At 48.3% G+C, this 26,098-nt stretch overlaps 1 protein-coding gene across 1 annotated transcript; it reads left to right on the top strand.

The window, feature by feature from the left end:
* The first annotated feature begins 230 nt into the window (after positions 1-230).
* Positions 231-19,756, top strand: ZNF445 (zinc finger protein 445). The gene is made up of 8 exons (XM_054729814.1): positions 231-286; positions 10,429-10,600; positions 11,449-12,134; positions 15,186-15,354; positions 15,750-15,814; positions 16,103-16,229; positions 16,743-16,853; positions 17,585-19,756. Exons 3-8 carry the CDS (start codon positions 11,706-11,708, stop codon positions 19,732-19,734), a joined length of 3,051 nt encoding a protein of 1,016 aa, XP_054585789.1. The 5' UTR covers positions 231-286; positions 10,429-10,600; positions 11,449-11,705; the 3' UTR covers positions 19,735-19,756.
* Positions 19,757-26,098: the final 6,342 nt, after the last annotated feature.

Below are 26,098 nucleotides of genomic sequence, written 5' to 3'. Positions count from 1 at the left end.
GCAGTGGGGCCCGAATGTGCATAGGAGAGTGGAGGGCAGGCGTGGGGTCGGGGTAGTGGCGTGTGTTGCGGATGAGCGCGCCCCCCAGCCCCCCCATGACTTTGACAGCGGAGGGCCAGCACTGTACTGGAACCGAGGAGAAGCCGAGACGTTGGCCCTCCCAGGATTCCTAGAGAGGCCGCCGAGGCCCAAGGCTGTGACGCGCTTGCGCGACCAGGTCGGTGGTGAGATCAGCACTGGGTGCGCGAAGCGGCCGTAGGGCCGACTTGCGAGGCCGCGGGGGACGGTGAGTGACCCGGCGGGGCGCGGGGCGCGTCGGGGGCTGCTGTGCCGCGGGGTTGCGGGAGGACTGGCGGGGGCGCTTGCCTGATCTGCGGGGGTCGGCGGCGGCTGAGGCCGGGCCTGGAGGCTGCGCCCGGGGCCGGTGGGCTGGTCCCGGACCCCGTGCCCGCAGCGCCGAGGGCGGATCTGAGCGCTTCGCCGCCCGGGGCGCCCGGAGGGGACAGTCTGGAGGAATGATTTCCGTGCTTTCTCTCCTCTCCTAATTGTGCAAACAATGCGTGCTCGTTACCGACGACTAGGTGACGCGGGTGAGTGACAGAAAAGTGAAAGTAACTGCAATCTGGCAATGTTCTCGTCGGGAGGCTTCCTGGTATTTAAAATTTTACGCATTATTACACAAACTCATATACATAACATTACGAAATGAGATCACACTATTGCTTTTAAAAACGGATTCTATAAAACAACGCTGTGATGAAATATACATAGCATTTACCAAATGATACATAAACATTTACTATTTTCACCATTTAAAAGTGTATAATCGGTGCCATTAAGTACATTCATACTGTTGCTTATTGGAAAATTGTATCTTCCATTGGGGTAATGCAGTTCATCTACTGTTAATTTTGGTGCTAGCATTATGATACTTCACTAAAACATGTTTCCAAGTATAATTAAAAGAAAACATTTTGTTTGTTTTCCCCCCATAGTACACAGTGCCCGAGGGTGTAAAGAGAAACATTTTATTAGAATTGTTTTCAGAATGGAACAGTTGTATGTAAAATGCAGTTTGTTAAGCACGAGGTGCATCTCTAACCTAAGGCCGGGGTTCTGTCCTCTGACTTGCATAGGCCTAGGAAGTCAAGGTCTCCTTTAAGTTAAAAGGGGTGGCCAGGAAAGAACATCCTGTTTCAAACTGTTTGCGGTTCAAAAGTGAAGACTCATTAGTATCAGTCTGTTATTTTACAAGGAGTGTTTTGTTTTTTTTTTTTTTTTTTTTGAGTAAGGATTTCAATCTGTTAATACACGAAAGTACATCTGTGAGGGACTGACCATGAGGCTGCTCTCTCTTACATGTTATGTTAATGCTAAAGATATCACACGAATTTTGGTTTAAAAAGTAATTCTTGCCTCTGCCAGGTGGCTGGTGCACCAAACTGGTTGTGGGTTCAATTCCGGGTCAGGGCACAGTCCTGGGTTGGGGGCTCTATCCCCAGTCAGGGGGCTGGTATGGGAGACAGTTGATTGATGATTCTCTCCCATGTCATGTCATGTCTCTCTCTCTCTCCTTTACTCTCTCTCTTCCTTCCTCTCTAGAGTGAATAATCATATCATTGGGTGAGGATTTTTTTTAAAAAGTAATCCTTCCTGTAAGCTGAAAAGATGGGAATGTTTTGGAGATAAACTTCTATATGTGCTTAAAAGGGAACTGGCAAAAGCGTAAGAAATACTAACTGTTCCACCTTTTAAGTTTTCTGTGGCTCCTAATACCCAGGAGGTATTAGTGTATAAGCATTCTGTGATGTCAGAGAGTTGCTTGAGAGTAAAAATGCATAAAGTATAGTAAACATAACTTACCGTATTTTGCAATTTCTAGTATTTTTATATCAGAAACGATCTGAAAGTGCTTCCTCTTTTTTAATTATACAACAACATAGCACCTGTCACTGTCTAAGATACCATGTGTTTTATTAATTTCATTGTCTGTCTTCCCATAAGGTCCTCAGGGCAGTGCTTTTTTTTTTTTTTAAATATATTTTATTGATTTTTTCACAGAGAGGAAGAGAGAGGGATAGAGAGTTAGAAACATCGATGAGAGAGAAACATCGATCAGCTGCCTCCTGCATACCCCCCACTGGGGATGTGCCCGCAACCAAGGCACATGCCCTTGACCGGAATCGAACCCGGGACCCTCCAGTCCGCAGGCCGACGCTCTATCCACTGAGCCAAACCGGTTTTGGCAGGGCAGTGCTTTTTGTCTGCTGTATTCACTGCTGTGACCTTAGTGCTTAATACAGAGTAGTTGCTCATTAAATATTTATTAAATTGAACGAATCCCTGTTGGAGATAAGAAATCACTGTATTTTATGTCCCTTGATTGCTAAATTAATCCTAATTATCCAAGATAGAAATAAATCAGAAAAAAATGGTAACAACTCAGACATCTTCAATTTAAAACCTTTTAATTTTGAGTAATTATAGACTTATAGAGGGTTACAGAACTGTACAGGAGTTTCCTTACCCAAGTTGCTTTAAACTAATATTCTGCATAACCATAGCACAGTTATCAAACTTAAGAAATTTACAGTGGACAATCTGATTAATGAAACTGATGACTTTAATCAGAGTTCATCAGGTTCTGACTAGCAAGCCTTTGTTTTCCAGGATTTAGTCTAGAATCCCTCATTTATTTAGTAACTATGAATCCTTATTCTTTTGAAATTTGTGGCAGTTTCTCAGTCTTTCCTTGCTTCTTATGATGTTGACACTTTTGAAGTATTTCGAAATTGTATTTTTAGAATGACCATCAATTTCGTTTTGTTCCACGTTTTCTCCTGTTTTGAGAATGATATTGATGTGTCTTATTACTGGTGATATTAATCTGATCCTTCTACATTTCTTAACTGAAATTTTTTGTGAAGAAGGTTTGTGCCTTCACCCCCTTTTGTTTATTTGTTCAATTAGTTATATCCGTGTGTGATATCGGAAGTGGAATTTCTTCTTTGGCTTGTAATGCAGTGCTGCTGTTCATTGTGTTGCTTAAGCTATTCCCGCTTTGGCCATTGAGAGCTCTCTCAGGTTGCGTGTTTCCCTTTGAGGTGCCCCGTCCTTTTCTGTGTCTTTGCCTGACTTTCTGGCATTACACCTAGCATCTTGTCTCTCCTCTCCTCCAGCCTGGAATCCACCACTTCCCCAAGGACCCAGGTTCTGTTTATTAGAGAACGAACGGTGTTTAGATGTCAAATTTTGGGCACTAGGTTTGAGGTTATTTCTTTTCTCTTTTTTTTAAAAAATATATTTTTATTGATTTCAGAGAGGAAGGGATAGGGAGATAGAAACATCAATGATGAGAGAGAATCTCCGAGCCCACAACCCGGGCATGTGCCCTTGACTGGAATCGAACCTGGGACCCTTCCATTCGCAGGCCATTGAGCCAAACCAGCCAGGGCGAGGTTATTTCTTTTTTAATCCTTGCCCGAAGATATGCTTTCATTTTTTTTTAATTTTTTTTTTAGAGATAGAGATCCATTGGTTGCCTCCTGCACACACCCCAATCTGGAATGGAACAATGCTCCAACAGAGCCACTTGGCCAGGGCAAGCTCATTTCTTAATTGAGATATTTGTAAGTATATTTTAACATTTTAAATACGTTCTGGGAGGGAAAGCTTTCTTTAGTGGCGATTATTGAGAAACTTGTTTGCTTATTGTCCGAGTAGAGTGTATGGGGTTTTATCCAAGGCGTCCCTTGAGATAAACTTAACCGTGCAGGTGTTTGGACATTAAGTCGTTGCTAGCAAAGAGACTACTAAGCAAGCAGGACCGAGGGTAGGCATCATCATCTGACCTTATATTAATACAGTCAAGACTGCCAGAGGAATTACACCACACAAATATATGCAATTGCAAATCACACAGCACTTTATTACTCACACAAATTCCTGGTGCCGTGGGTACAGGCTTAACGGGATCCCAAAGTGTGGCTTCCTCCGAAGGCAGCTGCGCGCCCTCTGTCAGCTGGCAGTGTCGGGTCAGAAGACAGAGTTCACGGCTGTACCGCCCCAGATCTCGCGAAGTTTGGTCACGGTTGGGTTGCAGTCGTCTTCTGCCGTCTGGCACGGAGCAGGGAAGCTTCGGATCATGTCCATCGATGTCTGAGGTTTGGGACCCGTTATTATAGCCAGATTGTTTACCTCACGGCAATCCAGGTACTTATCAATCAGTGTTAATCAATTACGTCAATGGTACAGGTGCATATCAGTCAGGGCAAGTGTTAATAATCAGGGTACAAAACATTTTTCCAAATTACACTTTAAATCAAATCAAGTTCTGGACTTTCCAGAGTCATGTTCATATGTCATGTCTCTCTGACCAGTCCTTATCTATGGAGTGCACTCCTGCTCATGTGCTTTCCACAGCAAATCTTTATCTATGGGGTGCACGCCTGTTTAATTACTTTCCAAAACATCATATTAAGTTTCACACAGTATTTTTCTACATTTCCTGTAACACTCTTTAATTATTTTCTATTGCTATAACATTGTAACACTCTCTACTTATTTTCTATCATTATCACTATTACTATGACACTTATTGTCCGTGTATAGAATAAACCTATGTACTCTCATATGGGTAAGAAAAACTCGAGAGTAAGAGACTACTTAATCAGGATTTTTAAAGGAAAACAAACAAAATTACATTGCATATGAGTTGAAGGAGCAAAATGACAAAAAGAAGAAAGTGTCCCTGAAAAATGGCCAGATGATTGCTTGGGGTTTTCCCTGTTCTTTTCAAAGCCATTTATTTTCATTGTGGGAATGGTGTGGGTTAAGGTATAACTCCTGCTGAGAAGGGGCCTGATCCAGCTCAGGTTACTTCCTAGGCCCTGGGGGCTCACATCTGTGGTAGAATTTTAACAAGTTGATGAATGGAGCTTTTCTGCTGTCCTCAAAGGCTAGTTGGGACATGAGTCATCCTGTGGCATTAGGATACCTGAATTTCACTGTGCTGGTTCAGTTCACTGGCCCCCAAAGCTTCCTGTGCTCTGGGTCTTTCATTCAGAGTTTGAAAGGCCCCCTCCTGGGCCTTTTATCTTTATTTTTATTTATTTATTTAATTTTTCAGTCAAACTCCCCTTCCTCCTCCAGCTTTATTGGATAGTTTAAAATTACATTTCTATTTTCTAAGACTTAGTTGCTTTTTCCATCTGACTTTTAAAAACTGATTACATCAAATGAAACACAGTTGTCTAAGTGAGATAGTATACAAAAATAACATCTTGATTTCTGCGAAAGTGCATTTCTCTGCAATTCCTGAATAGCTCCAAATTATGCTTACTCTAAGCATAGATGTTTACTCTGGGTTTTAGATTTAGTCTTTGCAAAAAATGTGTTCTAAACCTTTGCCATCACCATTTGCGTATCCAGCGTCAATGCTGTGAAGTTGTTCCTATTTAGGCTTTTATCCCTGTTTTCCTCCCATAGACATTAACAGGCATATTTGTCTTTTTATTTTGCTTACTCCCACTCAACTGGATGTTCTGTGTAGGGCCTGATACAGATGTTACTTGATGTTACTTAATAGCTACTGAGGTCAGACAATCCAAGGCCATCATTATGCTAAAATTAAAGTCATTTATGGAAGCTCACAGACACTTCCAAAATTAGTTTTTACCTCCTACATGGGAACATATTTAACAAACCCAGAACGGGCTTACTGGTCTGATTCAGTTCTTCCCATTCATCAATCCCTGTTCACCAGTGGCACGGAAAGGGGGTTCTTTAACAAAGCATTATACATGACACCTCTACCAAACTAAACATAAACTTTTTTTGTAGTTAAATGCAGAAAGTCGATTTTTTTCCCACCCCTTTCCTCTTTTTACATGGCAAGGAAAGCTCACTGGCTGGGAGTAGCCTCTATCTGCCAACCTTTTGGGCCTTTTATCTTTAGCTTTATCCAAGTTCATGGCTGTGGAAACTGCTCCCCCCCTCCCCCCACCCCCTTTCCTTGAAGACCTGGAATCCTTTGCCATATTATCAGGCAGTCACCCTCACTTTCCTGTTTGTCAGTTTTCTCACCAGCTCTTTACAAATACTTCACTATCTCTTCGGACATTTGTGCACAGCTCCTTTAGAATACGCCAGCTTGGAGGCTTATTTTTGGTGCTCATTTCACTGTGGGTCTCAATTCCCTGAGTTAGGTCATTACCATGTATATTTCCTACTGGTTGCATTTCTTCAAAATATTTGTCTGGCCTCAAGTTCATTGTCTTTAGCCTCACTGCCAGGTTTCTCTTCACCCTCAGCCTCACTCTTGGTGTTTTCATTCTTCAGTTTTCTTGCTCTCTCCAGTCTGTTCTGCTAGTTTGGCTGGGAAAGCCACTCTCCTCCTCTCTCTGACCTCCAGCTCCCTCTGAGCAGTGTTTCTGCTTCCTGTTTGTGCTGCTGGAGCTCAGCAAGGCTGGAGCCTGGCCCTCTGGCTCCTGAAGCGCCCTTCCCTCGCTGCCTTCCTTTGCTATGGTGTCTTCAGGTCTCCTTTTCTAGGCCTTCAGTTATTAATGTTTTTCTCTTGTTTTCTCCAAATACTTCTTACCCTGTCCCATCCCTCTTTTTCCAAAGCAAGGCTTCATTTCTTCTCTGCTGAAACTTTAGCAGCCTCCTCAGCACGCATGACCCTTAATGTAGTTCTTTACCTGAATCCTGCCCTGGAGCAGGGCTGGAATTTCTTCTAGTAGCTGGATGATGGCATGCTTTCTGGGTGAGTGTTCTTCCTGTCTCAGTTACAGTAATTTCTTGTGGATCTAGCAGTGTTACAGCAGAAATTCGGTCAGCTGGGAAGAGAAAAACGGCACGCACTCGGAGGATCAGAAAAATCCGTTGTATTCTGCATCAGTGCTGGCCCAGTGGAGTCACCTCCAGAGGCTGAGCACTGCCTTCAGGTTCTGCCCGTTTTTTATACATACTCAGCTCCTGGGTAATTTGGGGACTTCCCATACCTGTTGCAGTTTGGGCGGTTGGCTGGTTCAAGAAGCAAGCGAGATCACAGAAGCCAAGGCATGGTTATGGTGGTACAAGCAGAAAGGGGGTTTATCTGATAGATTTGCCTTCTCAGCAGCACTTGCTGAGTCCAGGAGATGGTGAACAGGTATCTCTAATAATAAAGGGTAATATGCTAATTAGACTGGACATCTGGACGTCATTCCGGACGTCCTTCCTGACGAAGCCGGGGCTGGAGGGAAGCCAGCCTGGGTCCTGGGTGCTTGCGGGCAGCCAGAGGAGGGAAGCAGCCTGGATCCCGGGTGCATGCAGGCGGCCAGAGGAGGGAAGCAGCCCGAGTCCTGGGTGCTGGAGGGACCCGGGCTGCCGGAGGGAAGCTGGTGCTGGCAGCCAGGGGAGGGAAGGCCTACTCTTGCACCAATTTTCGTGCATCAGGCCTCTAGTTGTTTTATAATGAATGTAGGAGAGGAAGGCTTTTGTTTTAGTATCATGGGTGAAAGTAGTGGTTCCTTCCTTCCTTCCTTCCTTCCTTCCTTCCTTCCTTCCTTCCTTCCTTCCTTCCTTTTAGGGAAAAAATGGGGGCGGGGACAACAGAAGTGATTTTCATAATTTTCATAATTCACAGAAGTGAGCCTGGAAGAGGAGGCTGCGTCCTTGCCACTGGCTGCTGTGGGTAGTGGTTTCTTTAAATTTGCTAACTGTGGTAAGGGATGGAGGGTGTCACATTTTCAGGGGAGTCCACCATCACCTGAGACTTGGTGCACTTTGCTCCCGGTGCCAAGGCCTGCTCTCCATCTCAAACTTCTTTGTAGATTTTTGTTTTAGCTCTTTTCTTTCTTTCTTAACAAATTTCATGTGTATTGAGGTAGCATTGGTTTATAACACTGTGTTTCAGGTGTGCGGCATTATAAAATGACATCCGTATGTAGTGCATCATGCTCACCACCGAAATCTAGTTTCTGTCCGTCACCAAGGATTGACTGGCCTTACTCGTTCCCCCTCCTCCTTCCCCTCCTCTCTGGTAACCGCCAATCTGTTATCTGCCTAAGTTTGTTTGTTCTTTTGCGTGTTGGGTTTGGGGCAGCATGTTGCTTTTTTTTCTCTGCCTCACTTCCCGGTTTTTGTCTTACATTGTTCTCTTTGTTCAACCAGCCTGCTCTGATTTGGTTGCTGACTGAGTGGCTAAAACAGAGCTAAGGTCACCTGGATTTTTTCTCTTTTTCCAGTCACCTGAGCACAGCCACTGTTTGCACACAAGTTCCCTTCAAGAACTTTTCCTCAGGGCCTTCTCTTCAGTCCCGGGAGGTATTACTTGGTTGCTTTGTTTTTTAAGCAGAATTATTATTGATTATAATTATTGATCACTACTTGTTATAAGAGTAATGCCTAACAACTCAGGAGAAAAACAAACAGGAGGGGAGAGCCCTCTCATCCCACCCGCCTGAGGAGATAATGGCTGAGGACTCTTTGGTGCTGAGGCTTAGGAACTTCTTTGCAAACTGCTTTAGTTTTATTCATCTCATGACTAAATGAGATCATAACTATAATTTCTTTTTTTTTTTTTAAAAAATATATTTTATTGATTTTTTACAGAGAGGAAGGGAGAGAGATAGTTAGAAACATCGATGAGAGAGCAACATCGATCAGCTGCCTCCTGCACACCCCCCACTGGGGGTGTGCCCGCAACCAAAGTACATGCCCTTGACCGGAATCGAACCTGGGACCTTGCAGTCTGCAGGCTGATGCTCTGTCCACTGAGCCAAACCGGTTTCGGCCATAACTATAATTTCTAAAACTTGCCTTTTAACTTAATTTGTATTTTAGGAAATTGGGAAATGACAAAAATCTAAAGAAAATGATGATATCTATAATAATAAAAGCATAATATGCTAATTAGACCAGATGTCCTTCCAGACCACCTTCCTGACGAAGCTGGGGCTGTGAGGGAAGCCCAGGTCCCGGGTGTCAGAGGGAAGCTGGTGCTGGCAGCCGGGGGACAGAAGGCTTACTCTTGCGCAAATTTCGTGCATCGGGCCTCTAGTGAAAATACAAAATACAAAGAAAAATAACACACAGGGGTAACTACGTCTAACATTTTGGTGTATTTGCACTTAGCATTTTCTTTGTGCATTTCAACAAAAAAAGGAACAAGAGACCTAGTACATAAATTTCGTGTTAAAAAATCAAATTATGCCCTAGCTGGTTTGGCTCACTTGATAGAGCGTCGGCCTGGGGATTGAAGGGTCCCAGGTTCGATTCCGGTCAAGGGCATGTACCTTGGTTGCAGACACATCCCCAGTAGAGAGTGTGCAAGAGGCAGCTGATTGATGTTTCTCTCTCATCGATGTTTCTAGCTCTCTATCCCTCTCCCTTCCTCTCTGTAAAAAATCAATAAAAATATTTTAAAAAAATCAAATTACTACAAGTAAAATAAAATTTCCTTTAACTACTATTCCCAATCTCCACCCCACAATCAGGGATTTTTGTGAATCCTTCCAGGCCATTTTAAATTCCTTTGAGAACTAATGCATACTTTCACACACATACACACTTATATACACATATATGTGATTTTAGTTTTTTTTCTGCAATTATATCTAGGATGTTCTTTTTAACTTAGCATATGTTTTTATTACTGTTGGGAGGGGCAGTCAGGTGCAGCTTCTCTTTCTTTTTTTTAATATATTTTTATTGGTGTCAGAGAGGAAGGGAGAGGGATAGAGAGATAGAAACATCAATGATGAGAGAGAATCATTGATCAGCTGCCTCTTGCACGCTCCCCGCTGGGGATCGAGCCCACAACCCAGGCATGCACCCTTGACCGGAATCGAACCTGGGACCCTTCAGTCCGCAGGCCGACGCTCTATCCACTAAGCCAAACCAGCTAGGGCTGCAGCTTCCCTTTTGCACAGCGTGCAAAAGTGAGCGGCCTGTCCCAATCCATTTTGGCTCAGTGGATAAAGCTTCGGCCTGTGGACCAAACGGTTCCAGGTTCAATTCCAGTCAAGGGCACGTATCTTGGTTGCAGGCTCCTCTCCAGCCTGGGGCCCTGGTCTGGGCATGTGCAAGAGGCAACCAATCAATGTGTTTCTCTCACATTGATGTTTCTCTCTGTCTTTCCCTCTCTCTCCCACTCTCCCTAAAATATCAATAGAAAAATATCCTCGGGTGAGGATTAACTAATTAAAATAACATAAACAATAGAATAAAATAAAAATAATAAAAATATATCACTTCTTAAAAAAAAAAAAAAAAAGAGTGAGTGACCTGGAGCAGGGAACATTTCCTTGCAAAGAGATGAAGAGCCCGCCCCCTCCCCGGCCTTGCTGGGCTCATGCCTTGTGAGGACTGTCTTTCCCTGTTCAGTGCTTCCGGTAACCCCTGTGTCAGTGGCCCTGAGGCCCACCCCTGCTTTCTGTGTTTCAGACCCCACCTGCTAGGGGTCGAGGTCTCTCTGCTGCAGCAGGAGGTGTGCTGCTGGTGTCCACACGGCCCGCACACATTGGCAGTGAAGGGGATCCACTCACAGTGGATCATATGCGACCAGTGGACTTCAAAGGGCTGAATCTCGTGTGTGCTCGCTCTCTTCTTTCTGGCTGTAAGTAAACACCCCTTGTGCCTGGTGTTTGTTTTCTGTTCTCAACCACTTAGTATCATTGTCTGGTCTCTTCGTGGGTGACACTTGCCTGCTTTTTAACCTTGGACGCACAGCCTGACCATCTAGGGAAGAGAAAACAATTATGTTGATGCTTAGGGTCTAGGACTTTTTAACTGTTGTAGAATGAACTGGGAAATGTTTTCTCCTGTTCTGTTTTTTGAAGAGTTTGTGAAGAATTGGGATTATTTTCCTTTAAATATTTGGTAGACTTCAGCAGTGATGCCTTCTGGGCCTCGGCTTTTCTGTGTGGGGAGTTTTTGACTGCCAGTTCAGTCTCTTCACTGCTTATAGATCGAGTCAAAATTTCTGTTTCTTCGCGAGTCAATTTTATAAGTTTGTGTTTTATAACAATTTGTCAATTTCACCTAAAATACTTGTTTGCAAAAATACCATTTTGAAGTCTTTATTTTAGTAAAGTCAGTAATATGTTTCCTCTTTCATTTCTGATTTATGTAATTTGAGTCTTCTCTTTCTTTGTCAGGCTAGCTTATGCTTTATCAATTTTGTTGATCTTTTCAATGAACCAACTTTTAATTTGATTGATTTTTCCTAATCTCTGTTTCATTAATTTCCGCTCTATTCTTGGATTATTTCATTTCTTCTGCTTGCTTTAGGTTTAGTTTGTTCTTTTTCCAGTGTCTTAAGGTGGAAAGTTAGGTTATTGAGTTGAGATCTTTCTTAATGTGTGTATATATATGATAAGGCCCTGTACATATTTTACTGTATTCTGGGATATTTTCTCAGTTTACCCCAAAGTGTGACAATCCAGCCGTACTTGACACTTGCAGGCACCACTGCGCAGATGCTCACATGCCCTCTTCTCATACATCCAAGGTGATCCGAATGAACAGGATCAAGCTCCACCGTCCTCCTCACATTCCTCCTGGACACTAATCCTGGTTATTTCAGTCTCTTGCCAGTGACGTCTGATGTCCCAGCAAATGGCATTGTCTCCTACGGTGCTGAAAAGATACTCCCAACGTCCCAGCAGCGGCACGGCTAACATAGGCTTGGTTTGCACTCTGCTGTGCACACAGCAGGAGTGATGCCTCCAGGCAGGTGGTATGCTGTCCATCCAGCACAGGCCCAGGCTTCAAGGGAGCGAGAACGCCTTCAGCTGGTGAAGAAGGAAGAAGAGGATGAAGGCTACACTGCAGTGCAGGCTCCTAGGCCCCAGACACTCAACCTCCCTGGCCAGGAGCTGTTCCGCCAGCTCTTCAGACAGCTTCGCTACCACGAGTCTTCTGGGCCCCTTGAGACTCTGAGCCGGCTCCGGGAGCTCTGCCGCTGGTGGCTGCGGCCCGACGTTCTCTCCAAGGCCCAGATCCTGGAGCTGCTGGTGCTGGAGCAGTTCCTGAGCATCCTGCCCAGTGAGCTCCGGACCTGGGTGCAGCTGCACCACCCTGAGAGTGGCGGGAAGGCTGCGGCCCTGCTGGAAGAGCTGCAGAGAGACCTCGATGGGGCCCCATGGACGGTGAGTTGAGCACGTGTGCAGTGCCCAGGGAACTCTGCCTGCCAGGGAGCCAGCTTGTTTGGGGGTAGGGTTGGCCTCTGAACCTTCAGCCTTGCGGAATGCAGGGGAAGTCTTCCCTTCTCATTCCCGTGGCACGTGAGCGGCTGAGAACTAGACCCTAAGCCAAGGACCTTATAGCAGGCAGCCCTTCCCGCCTTCCCGAGGACGATCAGCTGCAGGAAGAGTATCCATAAAACAGTAACATATTTTTGGACACAATGACTTAGTATACAGAGTCCATCTCCGCCTGTTGTCTCATTGGTCTTGATGCTAACCTGTGAAGTGGGGGTGATGTCTCTTGCTTGTAAGGAGAGGAGTAGGGTCTGGACTCGTGGCCTCTGAGGACATGTTAAGCCTAGAAGAGCAGCCTGCATGTGCCATGCTGCTCTTTGCTCAATAAGCCTGTGAGGGTTGGTTCTGCAGGGAGGAGGCATCCCACAACCTCAGTGTTCTTGCCCAAATTGTTGTTCCTTTCAGAGCTCCAGTTTATTGAAAAGAAATGCAAAACTGATCTAACAGTGAGAAATTGCTCCTCGGTATGTATTTTTAAAAATATATTTTATTGATTTTTACAGAGAGGAAGGGAGAGGGATAGAGAGTTAGAAACATCGATGAGAGAGAAACATTGATCAGCTGCATCCTGCACACCCCCTACTGGGTATGTGCCCGCAACCAAGGTACATGCCCTTGACCGGAATCGAACCTGGGACCCTTCAGTCGCAGGCTGATGCTCTATCCACTGAGTCAAACCGGTTAGGGCTCGGTTTGTATTTGAGTGCCTATCATGTGCTTGTCCCTGACGTTGGTGCTGGACGTGGGGCTGTCAGTCCCAGTCCCAGTCCCAGTGCCAGAGCCGCAGGTCAGTTCAAAATCACTCTGCCTCTCAGCGCTTCCTACGTCTTTGGATGCTTTTAAAATAGCATTTATCATTTTTGTAGGCTTCTTTGAAATAGTTATTTCTTTTTTTTTTTTTTTAATATATTTTATTGATTTTTTACAGAGAGGAAGAGAGAGGGATAGAGAGTTAGAAACATCGATGAGAGAGAAACATCGATCAGCTGCCTCTTGCACACCCCCTACTGGGGATGTGCCCGCAACCAAGGTACATGCCCTTGACCGGAATCGAACCTGGGACCCTTGAGTCTGCAGGCCGACGCTCTATCCACTGAGCCAAACCGGTTTCGGCTGAAATAGTTATTTCTATAAAAATATGTTATTTCTAAAAAATATATGTTTTATGCATAAATAAAAGTTACTTTCAAGATTTCTGACATATATTTGACATACTTCTCCCCCAAATTTAATATAAAGTTAAACCATAAAACATATTTAAAAATAAAATAAAAAAGAGAAAGCCCTGGCAGGTTTGGCTCAGTGGATAGAGCATTGGCCTGTGGACTCAAGGGTCCCGGGTTCGATTCCAGTCAAGGGCATGTAGCTTGGTTGCAGGCACATCCCCAGTGGGGGGTGTGCAGGAGGCAGCTGATTGATGTTTCTCTCTCATCAATGTTTCTAACTCTCTCTCCTTCACCCTTCCTCTCTGTAAACCATCAATAAAACATATTTAAAAAAAATAAAGTTAAACCAGTCAACTAACACATCTGAACATGGTCTAACAGCCGTAAATGGCAATACAGCAACACAAGGTGTGACTATTAAAAAAGAAAACCTCTTTGCTCAATATTGGGTCCTATTTTTAAAAAATCTAAAAGAGCAGCTATTCTTTTTACTAAAATAATGAGATCAAAAGGATCTAAAAAGTGATTAGAGCAAATAAGGTACACAGCAGGTATAAAATTGTGGCTTGGTTGTATTCAACTCATTTAGGTGTGGATGTGAGGTTTTACAACCCATGAAAACATTGCCAATGAGCAGAAAGGGCCTACCTGGTCAAAAGCAGTTAGAAATTAGAAAACATAAAACATGGGGAGAAAGCCTCTCAGATTCTGAAAAATAACAGAAATGCTCACGATGCAGTGCCACCGTGGGGTTCATCCAAATGACCCAAATGTGAGAAACCTAGGGTGAGGGGGGGCGGTGGGGGATGGGGGCTGCAGTAGTTTATCCTCAAACTCGTTTGGCTGTGCTTCCATAGTCTTCCAGTTTCTTTATCCTCCCTTGGAGGGGTTTTGGAGGAAAAGGAGATAAATTACTGTGATGAGTTGATCATCTTTAGTCTGTAGATCAGTATCAGATGTTTAACGGCCTCAGCTCAAGTCCCGTCCATGTCCGTGTAGAGAATGTGTTGGCCACAGGACCCGAAAACTGGAGGCTCCCTGGCTGTGGTTTTCTGTTCTCATTTTTACACCAGGGACAGCCTTGCCTCAGACACCAGAGCTACTTGAAGCCCAAGGCAAAGGCTGCCTCATTCTACTTGGGTGGGCACTGTCATGGTTTGCACCCGTGACTTTTCTGTGGTTCCATGGCTGCCCCTCACAGTTAGCTTTGCCTCTCTCATTGTTACTACTTCCTCGGGTTTCCAGGCTGGGAGCTGTCCGCCTCTTGGGGGCCCCTTTGCATATAAGCGCCTAGAGCAGCGCCCTATACTTGGTAGCCATATGCACCTGCATCTCTCCTGTGAATCATCAGTTCAACTCTCAGGGATACGTGTCTTTCGTTTCTGAGTTCCAGGCCAGGGGTGGGGGCTGAGGGCTCGTGGGGAGGGTGTTCTGCGGCACCTGAGGCCTGACCACAGTGCTGTTACTGACTTGCCCGCTACTTTCTTCCCCTTTTTTATACCTTTATTGTTGAGAGTATTACAGATATCCCTCCCCCTTAATTCCCCCCAACCTGCTGCTTTCTGGCTCCACCTGTCACCCCCTGGCCCACACTGGAGCCCAGGGAGGCTGAGGGGTGAGGGGTCCTCCCGGGCTTTCCCCTCCTTTCCCTCTGCCTGTAGGTAGGAAAGGGCCCAGCTCACCCTTCCCTGGTCTCTGAGATTGGCCGAGTGGCTTCCTCTCTGAGTTGCTTTCTAATTCCCATGGGGATCCTCTCCCATTTTCTTCTTGCCAGGACCCAGCCCCTGCCCAGAGCCCAGATGTACAATGGATGGGTACAGGAGCCCTGCGAGCCGCACAGAAATGGCCCTCTGCTTCACCTCCCAGGAGCGGCTCTGCTCTGGGGGACCACCTGGAGCCTCCCTATGAAATAGGCGTGCGTGACTTCCTGGCTGGGCAATCCGGTACTCACTGCCTGGCACTAAGACCCCTCCTAGCCTGAAGCCACACTTCCCACATTTCCTGTAGTGTCATCTTTTCACCATCTGTCCTCTCACGACATTCCCTTTCTATCCTGGCCCTTAGCTGTGTGGCTTTTCTTTTTTCCTCTCCTTTCTTTTTTCTTCTTTGTTTTATTGGTGTTGTTTTGTTTGTTTCTTATTCGTTAGCTCTGTGTCTTTTCTACCTCTCCTGTGACCCACGTTAGCCCGGCTCCTCCTCCCATTGTATGCCCTGCCCTCACTTGTCATTCCCTGGCCTCCGGCAAACACTGGGGAAAGGTGAAATGGGTTACAACAGTCTGTGCCTGCTCGTGGGGGGAAGGGCGGGCTGCCCTGTCTCATGGCTCTTTCTTCTTCAGATCCTCCTGCTGCCCAGGTGCCTGCCCTTCCCCAGGAAGAGGGCTGCCCAGGAGATCAGCCTCAGGTGAGCCACAGGACCGCTGTCCTTCGTGACGTCCCGGTGTTGCTGCCTGACAGGGTAGCTGCGGCTCCCCCTTGTCTTGCGTCTCTGTCCAGTGACCGCACATCCAGAGACCCACGTCCCAGAGACCAGACTCTCCCGCTCGAGCCCAGGGCTCTTCTGCTGGGTGATGGTCTTCTCTTTCTCCCTGACCAGTCCATCCTGTTCTCACTCAGAGCCAGCCCGTTCCCCTGCCTCTCCCTGAAAGCCGGGGTCCGTGGACTGGCTCTGAGGTACAGTTCTGTTTCTTAGGAGGCTCTGACTTTCAAGGACGTGGAGGTGACCTTCTCCCAGGATGAGTGGGCATGGCTGACCCCTGCCCAGAGGAACCTCTACAGGGATGTGATGCTGGAGAACTATGGGAACTTGGCTTCTCTGGGTAAGGCATTGCTGTCCCCATGCTCTGCCCACCTTGACTGCTGCCTTCTGAGTTTTCATTATGGTGCATCCGAAGGGGCTTGACCTGGGTGTATGTCACAGCTCTGTAACTGCTAACCAAGTCACTGAATCTGTCATCCAGTCTGTCCTCTGGAAAAACAGGATAACAATGCCTGGTATGCTGGGTTATTGTAAAGATTAAAGATATTGTCAAGTTCCTAATCCATTTAGGCATCTGAAATATGTTAGCTGATTTAACGGATTGAATTGTCCTGTGGTTCCCACCTCCAGAGAATCCTAGTGATCCTTTTGCCTGTGATTTCTCTCAGCCTCCCTTTTCCCTGCTCAGGGCCGTTAGAGATGGCTGGCTGGGTCTCCTGCCTTAGCTTCCTCCACCTGCCTCTCTGGCCTCTCCCTCCCGCCTCCCACAACACCAGGCCTGCGAGGGTCCTTGAGACTAGTTCTGTGTGACTCATCTACCTTCCATCCCGTCCCCTCCCCTTCTCCTCTGCAGTGGGGCCACTCACCAAACCTGCTCTGATCTCTTGGTTGGAGGCAAGGGAGCCGTGGGGCCTGAATGTCCAGAGAGCCCAGCCTAAGGCGAAGCCAGGTGCTGCCCCAGCAGGTGAGTTCCAGAGAACCTACCAGATCCTGCTCCTCCAGCATCTGTTCTCTTTCTTACGATCTTTCACACCAAGTCAGTCATGGGGAGCATGACTCCATTGTTTGCTAGAAGGAAAATCCTTAGTGCTGTTGCTAAGGGGTGCCGGGCCCTGGGCTTCTTCCCTCCAGACTGGCCTATGAGACATTCATTTCTGGTCGTGCCCCTTTCCCAGAAGCCCTTTCAGGATCATTATTGCCCACCGGAGGGTTTCACGTTCCTTCTCATTTCCGTTCATTGATGCTGCACTCCCGTTGAATCCCAGTGCCTGCCCCTTCCTGCTCTGAGGAGCCCTCGTTCCACTCCTGCTCCTCCTCTCTGCTCCGTCCTCCCCTGTGGTAGGCTTGCTCTCCAGACCTTTTAGCCGGCTCTCCTCCGAACCCCACCCTCGGCTCTGTCTTGTGCTATGGGACCTCTCCCCTCTTTTGCCATTAACACTTGCCTCTCAACCCTTTCCTTTTTTTACTGGATGCGAGTTCTGCGCACGGCTAGCTCCTGTGCGCATCTTGCTTCTCCTCCCTTCCCTGTCATCTGGGATGCCCTTCCACTTTGCCTTGCTGTGTGTGACTATTTTGTAGACGTATTGGCGGTCAGGCACAAGCCACACCACCCAAGTGTGTGGCACCTTTTTGTCCCTTTGTGCTTTTCCAAGTATGGGTAAAGAATGCATTCTCTTGTGTTTTATTTTGTGTCAGGAGGGGAGCTCCAGATTAAATCCAGCAAGCTCATCTTAAATTCCAAACCTTTGGAAGAAGCTCAGGCCTTAGCTGTGTCATCAGGATGTCGTGTGATGAGTGTTTCTGAGGAAACGGGGCCCCGAGAACCTGTGGAACAGAAGAGCCCATTACAGGAGGGAAGTGGAAATCCCACACAAGTGAGTGCTAAGAAAAAAGAGGCTAGTTTCAGTCGCAGGACAGGAGAGGAATCAGAAGACTCAGGAGGCGGTAATAGTGTCAGTCTCAGACATGTTGTATATTTCCGAGTTCCCAGAAGAAAAAAGAAGCATGGCTGTGGCCGACACTTCAGAGGGAGCTCATACCACTATGACTACAAGGAGTACGGGAAAGGCCTCAGGCTCATGATCAGCGGGTTTAACCTACATCAGAGAATTCACGCTGGACTGAAAGCCCCCTCCAAGGATGCGCACGGGAAGGACTTCAGCCTCAGCTCGCATCACCAACGGAACCTTCACATGGCGGGGACTTGCTATAAGTGCGCTGAGTGTGGGAGGAACTTCAGTCGTAGCTCCTACCTCGAATGCCATCGGAGACTTCACACTCAGGAGAAGCCGTTTAAATGCCGAGTGTGTGGGAGAGCCTTCAGGTGGAGCTCAAACCGTGCGCGACACGAGAGAATTCACACTGGACTGAAACCTTATAAATGCAGTTTATGTGGCAAAGCTTTCCAACGCCTGTATGCCTACCACCTGCACCAGGAGTCCCATGCCAATCAGCTGTATCTCAAAGCTAGGCGGTGTCAGGAAGCGCTCGCCTATGGCCCCTGGCTGGATCATCATTTGCAAGACCGAAGCGGGGAGAAGCTCTTTGACTGCAGCCAGTGCAGGAAATCGTTCCACTGCAAATCGTATATCCTCCAACATCAGAGGATCCACACCCAGGAGAAGCCCTATAAATGTACCAAATGCAGGAAAACCTTCCGGTGGAGGTCCAACTTCTCTCGGCACCAAAGGATGCACCAGGAAGAAAAGTTCTACAACGCAGACGACGGGTGTAGCGAAGACTCGAGGGAGGCCCCCGGCTGCAGTCAGCCCCCGAGTGAGCCCCCCGCGGAGGAAGCTTTCCTGTGCCAGCCGTGTGGGAAGACCTTCACCGGGAGGAAAGCTCTCCTGAACCATCAGAGAACCCACACGGGCGAGGAGCCGTACCCGTGCGGGGAGGGTGTGAAGGAGTTCACGCACCGGTCGCAATCGATCGTGCGTAGGAAGCAGCGGGCCCTGAGCAGAAGCCCTGAGGACCCGCCCTCCCGCAGCCAGGACAGAGCGCTCCAGGCTCCTCAGAGCAGCCCGGCCGCGGAGAAGCCCTTCACGTGCAGCCACTGTGGGAAAGGCTTCCAGAACCACTCCTTCCTCTTCATCCACCAGCGGGTCCACACCCGGGAGAAGCCCTATCAGTGCAGGGATTGTGGGAAAGCCTTCCGGTGGAGCTCCAACCTCTCGCGGCACCAGAGGAGCCACTCTTTGGGAAAACGGTTCACGTACCACGAGAGCGGGGACACTTCAGAGGCGCAGTCCCAAACCCTCGAGGCCGAGAGGAAAGCCTTCTGGTGCCAAGAATGTGGGAAGAGCTTTACCCGTAAAAGAAGCCTCTTGGATCATAAGGGGATCCACAGTGGAGAGAAGCGCTACAAATGTAACCTGTGTGAGAAATCTTATGATCGCAAGTACCGCCTGGTGAACCACCAGAGAACCCACACGAAAGAGAAGCCTTTCAAATGCCAGTGGTGTGGGAAGGACTTCATCGCAAAGCACACCCTCTGCATGCATCAGAGAAAGCACACCCGCCTGGCGCTGTCCGAAAGCAGCCCGGCCGGGTCGTCTCCCTCTCAGGACAGGGGGGTGAGTTTGCAGGAATTAAGGTGGAGTGGGGAGAAGCCCATGGAGGGCGGTGAGCCGGGCTCCAGGCCCAGCGGACCTCAGGACTTGTCCGTGGCGAAAAAGTGTCACAAATGCAGCACGTGTGGGAAAGTGTTCAGCAAGACCTCGCAGCTCATCAGCCACAGGAGGTTCCACACTCGCGAGAGGCCCTTCAAGTGCACCAAGTGTGGGAAGACCTTCCGGTGGGCTTCCAATCTGGCTCGGCACATGAAAGGGCACGTTGGTGATTAGCATGGAACCTGACGGAGGGAAGAGATGGTTCCCGGAGGACCTTAAAGGGAGGCGCTGCGGGAAAGTGTTCCCAGAAGGCCCAGCCCTTATTATTTTGGAAGCTAGTCGCAGAGAATCCTGAGGATTAAAAAACTCAGATGCCTCTCGTTGTACCTGCTGGGAAATGAGATGCTCTTTGGGGACCTTCCGGAGACTCAGGCCCTCAGGAGTGGCCTTTGTGCCGTGGCCTGCAGGTCCCAGCCAAGTGTTTTTTTTCCCATAACTAAAGGGAGACGCAGGCCAGTGCCCTTCTGGTATGCCGAGGTGGGCTGTGGCTGCTGGGAAGGGGCCCGCCGGATCTGAGGTTTTCCTCGGAGTTTGGGCCCTATTCTGTTTGACCTTATAAGCAACAGCAGCTGCAGGAACTCCTCCGAGTTGCCCCATATGCCTCCTGGGGAGCTCTGGCTGTGGTTTCAGCCTTCACAGCTGGCTTGGATCTCTGCTGTGGGCGCCAAGTGGAGGAGAGCAGGTGCCGGGTCCCTCACTGGAGCGTGGAGCGCTCCCGTGCCGTCGCTGTCCCTGTCCCCATCCCCAGCCCTATCCTCATCCTCATCCCCATCCCCATCCCCATCCCCATCCCCATCCCCATCCCCATCCCCAGCCTTATCCTCATCCCCATCCCCATCCCCATCCCCATCCCCATCCCCATCCCCATCCCCAGCCTTATCCTCATCCCCATCCCCAGCCCTATCCTCATCCCCATCCCCATCCCCAGGTATGCAGCTCCATCTGTTAAACAGAAATGTGCTGAGCTCCTTCCATGTTCCAGACACTGTTGGGTATGCCAGAGACACAGCAGTGACCTGAACAGTGCCGTCTTGGATCTTTACAGATAAACATACGAGATCCATAAACATCTGGGTTGGTGTGTGTGTGGTGGGCAGCATGCATCGGAGAAGAGTCAGAGGGCATGCCGGGTTGGGAGGTGGGTTGTGGTTTTAAACAGGCTGGTCATGAAGGGCCTCAGCTGAGAAGGTGAAATTTGAGCAAAGACCTAAAGGAGTCAGGGCGTGGGCCCTATCGGTCTCTGGAGCCACGCACAGGAGGTGGGCTCTTGTCTGGTGTGTCAGGGAGTACCAGGAGGCCCCTGGGCTAGAGTGGAGTGAGCCAGAGGAAGAGAGGTGGTGGGCAAGCCGCGGGGTGTCAGGGGCCTCACTGGGCCTGGACAATTAAAAAAAAATTATATATAAAAATTATATTTTAGAGAGAGAGAGAGGAAGGGAGAGGGAGAGAGAGATAGAAACATCGATGAGAGAAAAGCATCATCGATCGGCTGCCTCCTGCATGCCCCCCACCGGGGATCAAGCCGCAACCCAGGCGTGTGCCCTGACAGGGAATCAGTGACCTCTAGGTGCATGGGACAACGCTCAACCACGGAGCCACACCTGTCGAGTGCTTTTGGATGATTTGAGTTTAGAAGTGAAGTGGTCTGAATGTGCATTACATTTTACAAGAGTTAACCACAGACCCAAGGACTCAGTAAAATGTGGGAGCTGAAGATTTTTTATGCTGTTATCCCTGCTGCCTGTTTCTGTGAGTGGACACCCCCCTCCCTATCCGCCCCCATCAAGTATCTGAATATTCTATAAGACCGGCAGCTCGCAGCCCGTGTAGCTCGAAGCCCGTGTAAGCAATTGTGATTGCAGCTCTGACCTCTGCACGCTGCTGTGTGCTGTCTCCCTTCACCTGCAGTGTCACACCTGTCCATGCTGGCTCAGGACCTCACCCTTCCAGGCCCAGCTTTCCCTGACCCTCGTCCCTTGAAGCCCTCTCCCCTGCCCCGCCTCTCCCGGTCCCTGTATCGTGCTGTGTTAGGTGTTGTCTGGATTTGCAGAAGTTATGCCCACCACCACAGCCAGTCTGAGGCCAGGGCTGAGTGCTTGCTTATCTGTTTGCCACGCAGAGATTTTGCACCAAGTTGCCTCTGTTGAGGAAGATAGAGCTGAATTTAGTTTAGCTGAGTCATGATTGGAGTTTTTTGAAAGGGTCCTTGAGTGAAACGTTGACTGGAGGCCACCCACAAGTGCGCTCCTGTAATTAGGAGCCCGGCTCTGCGTGGTTCCGAGCCACAGGCACCAGTGAGCAGTTTCCGACTGCCCCAGCCACAGTACTCATCTCGCACCCCACTCTGGCCCGGAGGACACCCCTTTTCCAACCCTGCCCTGCCTTCTCTCACTCCCCAAGAACTGAAGTTGAGGCTGAAGAGAGCCAGGTGGGCATCAGAAGGTCTTTCAGTCAGCTGTCCAGTGTCAGCCCAGCCTTGCTGACCGAGACCATCAGCCCATAGAGTCAGAAGAAAGCACGGGAAATGTGAATGAATACGGACCATCTCACACTTACCAAGTTGGCAAATTTTTAATGTGGGTGTGTGGACCCCTGGCACTCACTGCTGTGGGAGCAGAAACTGTGATGACTGTTGTGTGAAGCAGTTTGCAAAAGCTTGTAAAGTTGTGTGTACTCTGTCACCTAGTAAATCTGCTCTGGATAAACCACAGAACAACTTGTGACAAAGGAGATGCGTGCAAGACGGCATTGCAATAGTGTTCACTGCAGTATTGTTGAGATAGCAAGATTGGGAAAAGCCTACATTCCCGTCAGCAGAAGAACAGAGAAATCAGTGGGTTGTTTTGGTACTTTGGGAAGTGAATATGAAAGAGCTGGAGTTGCATCTTTCACAGATAAATAAAACATGGCGCTGAGAAACTGGTGAAGGTACAGACAAGTACCGTTTCTGTAAAGTTCAACACTGTCTGTGGGTCCGTTACTTAAACCTCTCTGTGTTTCACTTTTTCTGTAAAATGAAATATTTGTGCCAGCCTCACAGGGTGACTGGGGTTGGGGGTGGCTAATGAAATGATGTAAGTAAAGTGGTTAGAACAGCGGCTGGCGTGTGAGCATTGCTGGCATATAGTAAACCGTGTTGTTACTGTTTTGCACAATGTATTTCCTGTGGATGCAAATTATATGAAACCGGAGTATAAAATCATGAATTGGAACGGTGTGTGAGAGTCCTGCTCGGCCCTCCCAGGGCAGGAGTTGCTGATGAAGTTGGTACCTGGAGGCTTCACTCGTGTTTTCTTTCTTTTTAAAATCGATGTACATGTGGTCAGCATGTGGATTTAATAGCATAGTGCAGTGGGTTCTTTTTTAACTGTCTGCTTAAAATCCTTAAAAATAAAAAGTTTTTAAGCATGGGCTCTGACGTTTTCTGATTTACAGAAATCCTGGCTCTGCCCTTTATGGGGTAGTACTTAGAATGCATCCCTTAATCGCTCCAGGTTTCAGGTTCCTCACCTGCGAAATCGGGAGCAGCACAGACGGCCCCTAGGAAAGGAGTGGTGAACAGCTCTGCTCTTCGGGACGGAACACCCAGCAACAGCTACAGGTGAGGGTGTTCTCCACGTGTTGACACGTGATCTCCAAGACGTGCGGTTTCCAGGAAATTACAGGCTCCGTTTCCTTTAGCTCCTCCTTGCCCAGTAAGAACAAGTCAAGTCAGAAGCTGTAGACTCAAGTTTAAAGATGAAATGGGATCTGTGGACGGAGGTGCTTAGTCATTCATCCCACTTTTTAGGTAGGTGAGGGTCATAAGCGCTCACATACCAGCCACCACAGCTTTTTAAGTTCATGCTGACCCTGCCAAGAGGAAGGGTTTTGCATCAGCCAGGTTCTAGTCCGGGGCCAGAAACCACGCCGATTGTTTTAACAGGAACGTTATAAAGAATTGTTCACTAGCCCTGGCCGGTTTGGCTCAGTGGATAGAACGTCAGCCTGCTGACTGAAGGGTCCTGGGTTCATTTCTGGTCAAGGGCCCGAACCTCGGTTACAGGTTCTTCCCTGGTCCAGGCCCTGGTCAGGGTGCCTGCAGGAGGCAACCAATTGAGGTGTTTTTTTCACATGGATGTTTCTGTCTTTCCTGCTGTCTTCCACTCTCTCTAAAAATAAATGGAAAAATAGCCTCAGGTGAGGATTTAAATAAATTTATATAAAAAGAATTGTTCATACATATATCTAAGTAAAAAGGCAGAAAGAAAATGGGGAGGCATCATGGAGGTGGTAAGTGAGGAGCAGCTAACTCCCCCCTCACCACACCCCCTGCAGGACTGCGTGAGCTGTAATATGGGACTGACCCTCTTTTAGATGTTTGACCACCGATAACCTGAACTTTCAAGCCCTCTTTCTCACATCTGGGCAGGCTGATCTGAAAGCCCAAACACTCCTCAGCTCCAGAGAGGAAACGGGCATTTTTCATTGCACTGGAACCCTCACCCCATCTATATATATAAAAGCTTAAGCGACCATTCGACTGGCAGCTATGATGTGCACTGACATCAGGAGGCAGACACTTAATACTTAATGCACAGGCATGGAAACATGGAACAGACTGATGAATCTCAGAGGGAAGGAGGGAGGGATGGGAAGAGATTAACCAAACATATACATACTAGAGGCCCATGCATGGATTCATGCATCGGTGGGGTCCCTCGCCTGGCCTGTGGGGATCGGGCTGAAACCGGCAGTGTGACGTCTCCACAGGGGTCCTGGATTGTGAGAGGGTGCAGGACAGGCTGAGGGACCCCACCAGTGCATGAACCCGTGCACCTGGCCTCTAGTCCACAAAAACAGAGCAGCTCACCCCTCCTTTCTATCAAGGCAAACTAGCTGGCATAAGTGTCTGTCCTCTCCCCAGGGAGCCTCATTATGTGAGGAATACACTTTTCTGTAACCTGTTGATGTGTGTGATGTCATTAGTCTGGACATCTGAACCAGTTCGGGTGGTGATATAGTAGCGGTCCCACCTCTACAGTGCAAGCTACAAAGCAGGAACAAAGAAGAGTGGTTAGAGTTGTTCAAAGGTGAGACATTGGAAGAGAACCCCTGTGAGCTGAACCCCGACCTACGAGGCGGCGAGCACTGGGGCTGGGGCTGGCGTCTGCACTCAAGAAGCGCCCCACGTTGGCCAGTCTGGACCTGGACTGCACTGCTGCCTCCCAGAGAGGCTGTGCTGCTGGGGTGCGGGCCTTGGGAACAGGAAGTGATGCCCACAAAACAGGAAGGAAAATCCTCCTTGTATTGGGATTCTCCAGAGAAACCTCAACGGGATGTATGTGTATCTGTAGAAAGAGGTTTATGATGAGCAATTGGCTTGTGGTTATGGAGCGCGGGCTCCCGTTCCAGTCCGATGGCTGGCTGCTGGGTTCCCAGGAAGAGCCGGAGATGCGGGTGAAATCCGACAGCTGGCTGCCTGAGCGTTCTTTCTTGCCTGGGAAGGCCAGTCTTTTTGTTTTGTTCAAGCCTTCAGCTGATTGGCTGAGGCCCACCCACATTATGGAGAATGATCCGCTCTACTCACAGTCCATCAATTTTAATGTTAATCTCATCCAAAAACACCCTCACCGAAAAACCCAGAATAACAGATCAAACAGCTGGGCACCCCATGCGTTAGGACACGCAGAGCCAGGGAAAGGCCCTGAGACTGAAAATCTCTCTCTGTAAGTAGAGGGCGGGGAGAGACCAAATCAAGAGGCAAGGCCCTCCAGGGTAACTGCTGGTAAAGGTTTATTATTAAGGGAAACGGATTTGAAGCATTTCTCGGGCAGTTGCAAGATGGAACGAGTCCCCGAACTGCACAGTTGGCGCCAGAGAACTAAAAGGAGCAAAAATAACGGGGAGAGGAGGGGAAGGGGAGGCAGCAGGGAATAGTCACATAAACGGGTATGTGACTGTTTCCAGCTGCAGGAAATTGCCTTACATGCTTGACCAGGTCAGGACAACTGGAATGTTTTCTAGACGCAGCACATTCCAGGAGGCAGGGGAGGGGTGCTGGTTAATGTCAGGCAGACATCAGGCAGTCCCTGGGGGCGGGGAGGAGGCTGGGATGCAAACAAACCTCTTTTTATTTATTTTTTTTATTTTATTGATTTCCCACAGAGAGGAAGGGAGAGGGTTAGAGAATTAGAAACATCGATGAGAGAGAAACATCGATCAGCTGCCTCCTGCACACCTCCCACTGGGGATGTGCCCGCAACCAAGGCACATGCCCTTGACCAGAATCGAACCCTGGGACCCTCCAGTCTGCAGGCTGACGCTCTATCCACTGAGCCAAACCGGTTTCGGTCAAACAAACCTCTTGATGGCCCAGGTCCAGCAGCTCTCAGTCTCTCCTCCATACCCTGGCCAGGCAAGTTGACACACCAAATTGATCATTCCACTCCTCCGGCACTGCCGCCTCCTTATACTCCCTCTGATGGCCAGGGAGCCAGCTGGCAAAGCAGAGGTGTGGATCAGAGAGTTCCCACCCCTAGGCATCTGTAGAAGGGTGGAT

The sequence above is a fragment of the Eptesicus fuscus genome, chromosome 18 (assembly GCF_027574615.1).
Source record: "Eptesicus fuscus isolate TK198812 chromosome 18, DD_ASM_mEF_20220401, whole genome shotgun sequence".
NCBI lineage: Eukaryota > Metazoa > Chordata > Mammalia > Chiroptera > Vespertilionidae > Eptesicus > Eptesicus fuscus.
Note: the sequence above shows the minus strand (reverse complement) of the source record. Positions and strands in the feature narration are given on the sequence as shown.